This window comes from Sphaeramia orbicularis, chromosome 24, assembly GCF_902148855.1.
Source record: "Sphaeramia orbicularis chromosome 24, fSphaOr1.1, whole genome shotgun sequence".
NCBI lineage: Eukaryota > Metazoa > Chordata > Actinopteri > Kurtiformes > Apogonidae > Sphaeramia > Sphaeramia orbicularis.
This window is the reverse complement of record NC_043979.1, coordinates 24,068,153-24,078,500: the sequence shown is the minus strand read 5'-3', so window position 1 is coordinate 24,078,500 and position 10,348 is coordinate 24,068,153. Positions and strand designations below refer to the sequence as shown.

The window sequence follows — 10,348 nt, the reverse complement described above, 5'->3', positions numbered from 1 at the left end:
TGTATAAAGAAAATATAAAAATAAAATAAAATAAAAAATTTCCTCCAAAAAATAGACTCCTACAAAAAAGTGTCTCAAAATAAAATTGAGCAACATCAAAAATTACGCATTTATATATTATACATATACCCCCTTAATTGAAAAGGAGGATGATTTTTTTTTTTTTTTGATGAGCCTTATTTAAAAAGTGAAAGGGTGTTGTTTTTCAGCTCGACTCGTAGCTTGAGGTCTTCAGGACAGCACCTGCTGATGGTTCCACGGACCTGTTTCAGCACACGCGGTGACAGGTCTTTTAAAGCTGTGGCACCACGTCTATGGAATGACCTGCCTCTACACCTACGGTCCATGGACTCTGTAGAGAGCTTTAAGAAACACCTCAAAACCCTCCTGTTCAAAAAGGCTTTTTAGTCTCCCACCTGACCCAGGACCACCACAGACTGATTACACTCTATGTATTCATCATAACGTACTCCATGTGTCATCCCCCCCCCCCCCCCCCCCCCCCCCCCCCCCCCGAGTCTCTCTATATCTCTATTGCTCTCTCTTTTCTCCTCCTTTACTCTCTCTCTCTTTAACCCCAACTGGTCAAGGCAGACAGCCATCCTTCAGGAGTCTGGGTCTGCTCGAGGTTTCTGCTGTTAAAGGGAAGTTTTTCCTCGCCACTGTCACCAATCACAAGTGTTTGCTCCTGAAGGATTCTGTTGGGTCTCTGTAAACTTAATTTGATTCTGATTTGAATTGATAAAGCACTTTGTGACTCTGTCTGTGAAGAGTGCTCTATAAATAAAATTTACTTTACTTACTTTTGAGGCATATGAAGATTCATATTTTCGAACACTCTTTTTTTTTTTTTTTTTTTTTTTATAAATGTATAGTTTTTGATGTTTGATGTTTTTGATGTACTTTTTTTTGCAGAAGTCTATTTTATTTGAGATTATTTTATTTTAAAAAAGAATGCAAGTTTATTTTATTTCTTTGTACAAATTTATTTTTTTTTTATTAAAAGTTGTTTTTTTTGGGGGGGGGGGATTTTTTTTTTTCATGCAAGTGTATTTTTATTTAAGGGGTACACTTATTTTTTTTACAGATACTTCTTTTTAAATAAATCACAATTTCTTTTTTTTTTTCTTGTAGTGGATAATTTTGGTGTTGTTGCACCTCTGGGCCACTGCAAAAAACACTGAAAAGCAAAAAAAAACCCAAAACAAACAAAAAAAAAAACAATCACATGACCAGGATTATGTATTTCCTCCTTGTCTGGGTTCAACTATGATGCTCCTCCCCTCCCTCAGAAGAAGCAGGAAGAAAATATTAGAAGTGGACATACGGAGCTACTTGTGTTAATGAACTTTTCCAGGCAATAAGGAGGACAGTTCAGCTGTGTAAGTAATGTGTGCTTTTACATAAATGTGTATATGAGACTACAGGGTACTAAAAAGCTAAAAGTGACTACAGTTTGAGCAAATATGAGTGAGCAAGTGAGTGTAGGTGAAAGTGAAAGTAAATGAAAGCTGTTTTTCACACAGGCTTTTGACAAACAGGAGCAGCAGAAAACAACAGAATGGCTTCAAATATATCACCAGAGATGGACTGTACCTGCCCTGTGTGCTGTGATATATTCAATGACCCTGTTGTCTTATCATGTGGCCACAGCTTCTGTAAGTTCTGTATTCAGGAGTGGTGGAAACAGAGTACAAATCAGACATGCCCAGTGTGCAAGAAGATACTTCCAAAGGCCCAACCTCCGTGTAACTGGGCTTTGAAGAAACTCTCCGACAGCATGAGACAAGAGAGGAATAAGAAAGCTGCTTCAGAATCAGAGGAGTTTTGCAGTGTGCACGGTGAGAAACTGAAGCTCTTCTGTCAGGACGATCAACAGCTCATCTGTGTGATTTGCCGGGATGCAAAACAACACAAGAATCATAACTGTGTTCCCATCAATGAAGCAGCAGAGGAGCATAGGGTGAGTTACAGTAAAGTGATGGACAAGGGTTTAAAAGTAAAAAAACAAAAACAAAGAAAAAACTAGAAATTAGAAGCTTAGAAATCATGCATTATTCTTTGAAAAGGATAGAAACATCCTAATTGATTTGTTTTTTATGTGCTCTGCCATTTGTAGACTAAAGTGAAGGTTTTGATAATGCACTTGAAAAGCCAACGTGAATCATTTCAGACAGAGGAAACCAAATGTTCTAAAATGGCCAACCACATCCAGGTAAGTCTCTCAACAGATGCAGACATACATTTTGTGTTGTTTCCTCATATCATAATTTGTTTCTCTTCAGCTGCAGTCCCAGCGGACAGAGAAGTCGATCAAAGAAGAGTTTCAGAAACTTTACAAGTTCCTGCGGGCAGAAGAGGTCGCAAGGATTGATGCAGTGAGAAAAGAGGCGAAGCTCAAGAGTGAGACCATGAGGATCAGAACTGTCAACCTAACATTAAAAATATCCTCACTCACAGACAGAATAGCAACTGCAGAGAAAAAGGTTAAAGCCGGAGACCTATCATTCATGCAGGTAATTTACCTGTATTGAATTATTGACTTGATCTTAATGGTGTTACAGATTTAGAGAGAAGTATGATGAGATAAGTGTGGAATATTAATATTGTGACATGGAAGTGACAAGTTTAGGCACTTAAGAAGTTTTGTTGACATTGTACAGACAAACCATTACAGAGTGTGATGAAACAAAGGAGCAACTTTAGCTCATGGTGCAAGAAAATGAAATCAATAGAATTAATAATTCCACAAGAAAACAACTAACAAAAAGGGTAAAATACACCATAACTCTGTTATCAAACAAGAACAACACTTATTTTAAACTTAGAACACTGTAAATACATAAAACTATCCCAAATTACTTTGTCCCAATGCATGCTGGGAAACTTCCCCCAGCTGCTTCTCCAACATGCCACAATATTTTTTTTTTTTTTTTACCATTTGTTCCTTTGTTTAGCATCAAAACTATTGGTTGAATTCATATCAAATTGGGTTTACAGATTGCCAGTGACTCAGAATTGATCTTATTACATTTTAGGAACAGTAGGTCAAAGTTAAAAATTTTAATGAATTTTTAAAATCTTTTTTTTCCTCCATTTACTTATAATGGGTGAAATTTTACATGTCTATTAAAACATCAATTTAGTTTCAATTTATTTCAAACTTGGCACAAATATAGAGGCAACATGCTGACATCACCACACACATAGACATGATGACATCACCCGGATCGATGCCAAAATAAGCTACAATACATGCAAGGGGCGGGGTTTGCTGTGCCTGGCACCACTTGTTGATTAGGTTTTCACTCGTATTGACATGAAAAATGACAACAGTGTGGAGTGAAGAATCCTCTTCTTCTTTTTTCCATTTTATAGTGGATGGGATCCTGAATTTTTGCACCAGTTATTATCCATGGAACAAAAATGCCCAAACTTTCACTTTTTTGCAGCAACTGTAGGGGAGGGGGCTCAGTGGGTTGCGGCTAAATGCTAGATACCACTTAATATTCTACACTTTAATATTGAACAGTTAAATGTATTTGTCATTGTTTTTTATGTTAATCTGTTCCTGTTTTTTGTGTTTTTAACAGAATGTCAAATCCGTAATGGAGGGGTAAGTGGTTTACCAGTATCTTACAAATGTTTTCAATTATTATCTAAAATTTCCAGAATGTAGTTATTTTTACATGTGTTTGGGGAGTGCATTCATGATCTGGGAGCTCAATTTAAATAAAAAAAGACCTGAAATTATGATCAAAGTGTTTAGGATTAAGAGCTTTGAAATTCTGCTACCGATGCCATTGTGTTGGATCGTAGTTCATACAGACAGTCTGAGGGATTTATATGACCACTAGAGGGAGTAAGAAGTAATTTCGATGGTTTCTCACGATGAGGGAAATTAACGCTACAGGGCCAAGTGTTAGAAAGTGACTAGATGGGATGAGAACTGCAAAGAGACAACTTTTAGAGTCAAATAAAGTGCCAAAGTGATAAAAGCTAGAAGCACTGTTGTTTTCACCACTGGACACAGCTTTAAATGAAAAGAATGGAGTTTGATGCTTAAAGGTGCAGTATGTAGGAATTATGTTCTAAGTAATTATAAAATGGCCTTGACTGTCACCAGACATGAAGGAATCATGTTCAGTTCAAATACTGATATCAGTGACAGTAGTAGTCCAGCCAGAATTTTTGCATTTGAAAAGCTCAGTGTCAGCCCTGAAATGATGTTTATGTTTTCATTGTATGTTTTGGCCTGAGGCTCCACCCATCACCTGTCTTCCAATCACCAAGTCAGTAGTGTTTGGGCATCCAGGTTGCCAGTTCCCACTGAGCTGCAGCTGGAACATTTCTGATCACAAATGTGTGATGTTAATAAACCTAAAAGGCCTCTTATTATTCCCAAATATGTCGTGACAAAGTGAGAAACAAAAAAGGACATATATAGGAGATACTTTTGAAACATGGAGACAGCTGAAAGCGGAGACAAATTTGAAGACCGACGCTGGCTAGTCTCACCACCCGGTGAGAGCCACTGAGAATCGGGGCTGCAGTCTCTTCACCCGGTCCCAGACCGTCGGTGTCCTCTCCCGGGGCCGGGCTGCGGTCTCTTCTCCTGGCCCTGGTGAAGAGTACAGTACGGTAGCGATCCATGCTGCTTGTACTTCGCGGAAATAAAAGTGAAACTTAAGGCTCATTTACCTTTTCCCTATCTCCTGAATCTTTGCAAACTTTCATTTGAGTGGACAGGATGTTTGTCCTGGCCTTTTATATATTATACTTATTCATAATAAGTCTGGTGATGATTTTTTTGTATGAAATTTATGGTGTGGTGGCAAGGATTAGTGGAAACGCTAGTAGTAGATGCTCATGCTGGATCTGGCAACCCCTAGTCTGGGGGGAGGCGGAGAGGATACCATGCTCTACAGTATTTTGAATGTGATTACAGTACCAGTTTTGGCCACAATCCTACATACGGCACTTTTAAATCACAGTGTTTTTTCTACACGGGTGAGTTATTCTTGAGTGAATATATGATGTTATTATCTTTGCTAAGTTCACCATGTTTTGAGCAACGGTTCAGACAAAACTATAACACTTTTGATCTTGTTTAGACGATTCCAAACTGATCTTCAGTGCAGCTACTGACAAGACAAAGTACACAGAAAACAGTTGTGATCTGTGGTTTTACCGTGGCTGTTTTCTGTTAAAACACATTGCTATGCTACCAGAGCTATAATGTAAACTATCAGCTGACCCAGCATGTGATGTTTCTAAAACATGGTGTTATTTTGAAAAAAATAAAGTATAAGAGCTTATGTTTGATGAACAAAACTTAGTGATTCCATAAAACAGATGTGTGTGAACAATGATCTTTATACTTTATTCAGTGAATGATACTGCTTGTGGATACACACTGGTGATTCATGGTTGATGGCATTTTTAGCTTACCGGCCGACAGGCTGTAACCTATTGTCATCATGTGGCGTCCGGCGTCGTCTGTCATCGTCTGTCATCCGTTACAAAAATTTCAATCGTCTTCTTCTCCAAAACTACAGTTGTGGTTCACTTCAAACTTGGTATGCAGCTTCTTTATGACGATGTCAACAAACGTTAGTGAAATTATTTCGATCCGGATCTGATTCTGGATTTGGTGCGACTTTGAAAAATTTCCCCATTATACCAGATAGGAAGTGGATTGATACTATAAATCAGTAAGTATCAATGATATCAAGTTGGAATTTGAAGTTTTACAGATCTGATTGGAATATGACCAAAACATGGGCTATTTCTGTAATATAATAAATACACAGAACTGGGTGATAATAAATGACATCTGGATACATTTCCCAAAGCTTTTAATTTGGCCGGTAAGCTACAGGGCCATTGGTCCTATTTTTGGTAGCTATAAGTGTGTTCTGGTGGCTCTGCTGTTGAGAGTTTGGAATATCAATAGTACATACGGTCGCAGAAAAATTTATTAGACCACCCTTGTTTTCTTCAATTTCTTGTTCATTTTAATGCCTGGTACAACTAAAGGTACATTTATTTGGACAAAAATAATAATAACAACAAAAATAGCTCATAAGAGTTTAATTTCAGAGCTGTTATCTAACCATTTTCCTTGTTTTCTTGATAATAACCAAAATCCCTTCAGTTCTTACATCAATATCTATGACATTGTACTGACAAAAACAGTGCTTTTAGGCATTCCATGTTTTCTTTTCTGTCTGTTTTAGTCACATGATACACACAGGAGTTAGTATTTGATTGCATAACCATTGTATTTGATGACTTTTGATGGTCTAATATCTTTTTCTGTGACTGTATAACCCCTTTAAGTAAATCTATGAGTTTAGATGTGACTTGTCAAATCTCAGAATATTGTAGATTAAATATCTGTGTATCATTATGTGATACCATAAGATCAGTAGCACAGAGTCCTTCATCTGTTGTGCATAGTTTAGTTTAGTTTATTTGTCAGGGACAGTGTGCATATACATTAATCTCAAAGAGAAGAGATGCTTTGCACCAGAGTTAGCTACAAGCTGCTTTCCATCTGCTGTCCTCGGGCAGGCGTGCACACAATATAGAACATTTATATTACATGCAATACAAAACTGACCTTAGCTCATAACTACAATAGTTAAAAACTTAGGTAAATTCTAATAGATTCATAGTGGGAGTATGAACAGCTCTGTGATTACATAAAATTTTGTTTCTTCTTTTCATTGTCTTTAACCTAATGCATCTAAACAGTTCTTTGCTAATGTTATGGGTGGCTCTAAACATGGTAATATTCTGAAGAATTCAAAAGCATTCATAGGTAATGTACTCATAGTTAATATCCTGTTAGATTGCAGTGCACAATGCAACTACCAGAGACTCCATCAGGTGCCCTGATCAATGAGGCCCATCACCTGGGAAACCTCCAGTTCACAGTGTGGTGGAAGATGAAGAACTTAATCCAGTACAGTAAGAAATCTATTATTGTTCCACCCAGACCTGCTGCTAATACACAGTATGGCAGCAAAGTTGTGCCTTTTACTGAAATGAATACTCCAATAAACTTTTCATAATTGTTCTTTGACTTAAGCTCCTGTGATTCTGGACCCCAACACTGCTGATTCACGGCTGACTATATCAGAACACCTGACTTCATCAACAGTGAATGACAAGGACCAGCCGCTTCCAGATAACCCTGAGAGAGTTCAGGATGAGGCAGTCTGTGGCTCTAAAGGCTTTAATTCTGGGAAACACAGCTGGGATGTAGAGGTTGGTGATTATTGGGAGGTTGGTGTGGCCCTTAAATCCAACAAATCTTATAGCAAAATCTGGAGCATTTACAAGGGTGTCTGCACTAACATTGTGCATGAACACACTCCAGAAGATTATGTGAAGTCTGTATGTGAAGAATCTTTGCCCACAAAGATGAGAGTACTCCTGGACTGTAACCAAAAAACACTGTCATTTTTTGATCTTGACAGGAAAATAACTGTACACACTATGAAATACACTGGCACAGAGCAGGTTTTTCCATATTTTTGTAAGAGTGTAAAAATTTTTCCTGATGATTTGTCATTGGTGAAAAAATCAACCTGAACTTGTTACAGTTTTACAGGAACAAAGAAAAGATGAGCCTGAGAAAAAGCTGTGTTTTCAGAAAATTCTGTTGAAGTTACCGTACTCATCATTATCTTTCTTTTATCATAGGCTGGAAATTTTCTGTTTTAAGTTTAAGATGTTTTTTTAAATACAGCATGTTAGTTTAGATGCAGTCACAATCAATACTTTAGCTTCCACTAACAATTTTATTTATGTTGACAAAAATACATGCTGTAATGCTATACCTATTGAACAGAATTTTAAAGCAGATCTGGGATGTTGGACTGTATAAGTTAAAATAATATATTTGTGATGATTTATGTACCCACAATCCATCCATGTAAGGTGAAAAAAATATATGTATATATTTTTACATTAACCCTTAAAGACATTGAACTACTTTGTGGGGATTTCCAAATACATTTTTCTCTACAATGTAACCTTTCTTGAGTAATGTATTACTGTTTATCATAACATTATCCTCTGCATCCTCACAGTAAATTCAAACTTAATAGCAAAACAGAGAAATTTGAAGAAAAAGTGACTTTTTCAGCAAATATACCATTGATTGAACATAAAAATGAATGTCTACAACCACTGTCATTTGTCAAAATACATGTGTTTGTGAATCAATGTAACAGAAGATGACAGTGTTTCCACATTCATGGAGCTTCTGAGCATCCAAATATGTCATATATGATAATGATGAAAAGCTGAGAAACTGCATTTTACATGAATTATTCCAATACATTGATAAGATTAAACCATAAAGACCCAGTGCTGCTTTTGTGGCAGTTACCAAATTAATTTTTCTCTATTTAACCTTCATTTCAGTGATGTATTATCATTTATTATAATATTATCCTCTGTATTTTGCACCGTAAAACATGTATTTCCTTATATTGAACTTCCTATACTTAATTTTGATGTTCATGAAAACTCACTAAATTCAAAGGTTATTACATCAACACAGAGAAAACTGAAGAAAAAGTGACTTTTTCAGTAAAATATATCATTAACTGAACATAAGCCAAACATCTCCATCCACTGTTGTTTATCAAACTCCATGGGTTTTACTGGTGAATTAATATTGTAGAAGATGATGGCGTTTCCACGGTAACTGTGGAGCCTCTAAACGTCCAAATGGGTTCTATCTGATGACCATGAAAAGATGATAAACTACACTTTACACCAGTTATTTACATGTATTGATAGGATCAACAGATCAACAGGTATTAAACAGTTTAGATCAGTAGATGGTTTTAGTTGATGGATGTTTGGGTCTTTATGAGTTAATGCAGTGGTTCCCAACCTTTTTTGGCTCAGCTAAAATGAATTTATTTTGATCATGGAATAGTTTGCTATGTTATGTTGCAAATAAATGTTAATTTTAGATGACATTTAGGCTATATAATGTATATAATGCACCTTTTTGGTGTCTGCGTCTCAGTTTCTCTTGGCTCTTGTCTTAGCGGGGCCAGGCAGGTGAAGAAATCTTTCCATTTTCTGTTTGGTCCGGTTTTCTGACTGCGACTGTGAACTTGAAGCGTAGTAACGCACACGGTCACATGATCGGGTCAATCAAGATATGCCCTCTCAGATATTATATCCCACATTTTATTTGAACTTGATTTTTATTAGGAAAAGTGTGTAGTGCTTTAATTATAATGAAATATATATTGAATCATCAAAAAATATTTCTTATTAGTAATTTTTCTTGTTTTTTTTTTTTTTATCAATTACTAGAAATTGCAGGTGACCCCATTTGAATTCCAGGTGACCCCAAGGATGAAGAACAATGTGTTAATGGTTCGGAAAGGATTAAACATTTTAGATAAGTAGATAGTTTTGGTTTCCAGGGTTAAATATGACCTCGTCTGTCATCTATTGTACTGAATGTTTATGTCTATGTGTGTAAAAGTTCTGCCAATGAACGTAATTGATGATTGGGAATAAACAATAAGCAGGTGAAAACAAATAATACTGCATGTCTCAGATCTGGTCTGAATGTCTTTTTTAGAAAATCTATAGGACTCCCATATTCCCCAGTATGGCTGATCTGTCTGTACACTGGTGAATGCATACTGTATATGAATCATTCTGAGGAGGTGTCTGTAATATAGTAGATTCTGGTAAACTTCCATCTCTTTCTCTGTCTGTTCGACGCTGACACACTCACACACGAGTCTGGATCTCCACAGTGATACTGAATCTCAGCGGTATTACAGCTGGAATGCCTGCTATGTTTTTTCAACTAATGAAAGAATGAAGGAAAACAAACAGAGGGGCCAAATTAAAAGAGAAAAAGAATTGAGGGAAGAAAACACACTGAGGGAGAAAGAGGAAATAGAAGGAGAAGAGGACATAGAGGCGTCTCTTATTCGATTTGTATTCCTCTGCATGTTTTACATGATGGCTGTTTCGGATTCCAGTTTTCTCTGGGCTAATGAGGCCTGGAAATCAGGAGTTGACTGACAGAACATCTGCTCACATTTGGTCTGGAGGGGATATTTTTCCCCACATTACCCAAGTTAAGTCTTACATTAAGAAAAAGAGTGTCAGAATGTTGGATTTTCCACTTAGGAGCTTTCTCATACATTTGGGCACGGTATCATATCTGAGATGTTTCTAAGGGTCTCAGAGAGGTTCTCTTTTAATAATAATAATAATAATAATAATAATAATAATAATAATAATAATAATAATGATAATAATAATAATAATAATAGACTTTATTTGTAAC

At 36.5% G+C, this 10,348-nt stretch overlaps 1 protein-coding gene across 1 annotated transcript; it reads left to right on the top strand.

The window, feature by feature from the left end:
• Window positions 1-1,289: 1,289 nt before the first annotated feature.
• On the top strand, window positions 1,290-8,422 carry LOC115414660 (zinc-binding protein A33-like). The gene is made up of 7 exons (XM_030127895.1): window positions 1,290-1,382; window positions 1,527-1,963; window positions 2,120-2,215; window positions 2,286-2,516; window positions 3,594-3,616; window positions 6,857-6,975; window positions 7,097-8,422. The coding sequence occupies exons 2-7, from the start codon at window positions 1,562-1,564 to the stop codon at window positions 7,600-7,602; spliced, it is 1,377 nt and encodes a 458-aa protein (XP_029983755.1). The 5' UTR covers window positions 1,290-1,382; window positions 1,527-1,561; the 3' UTR covers window positions 7,603-8,422.
• Window positions 8,423-10,348: the final 1,926 nt, after the last annotated feature.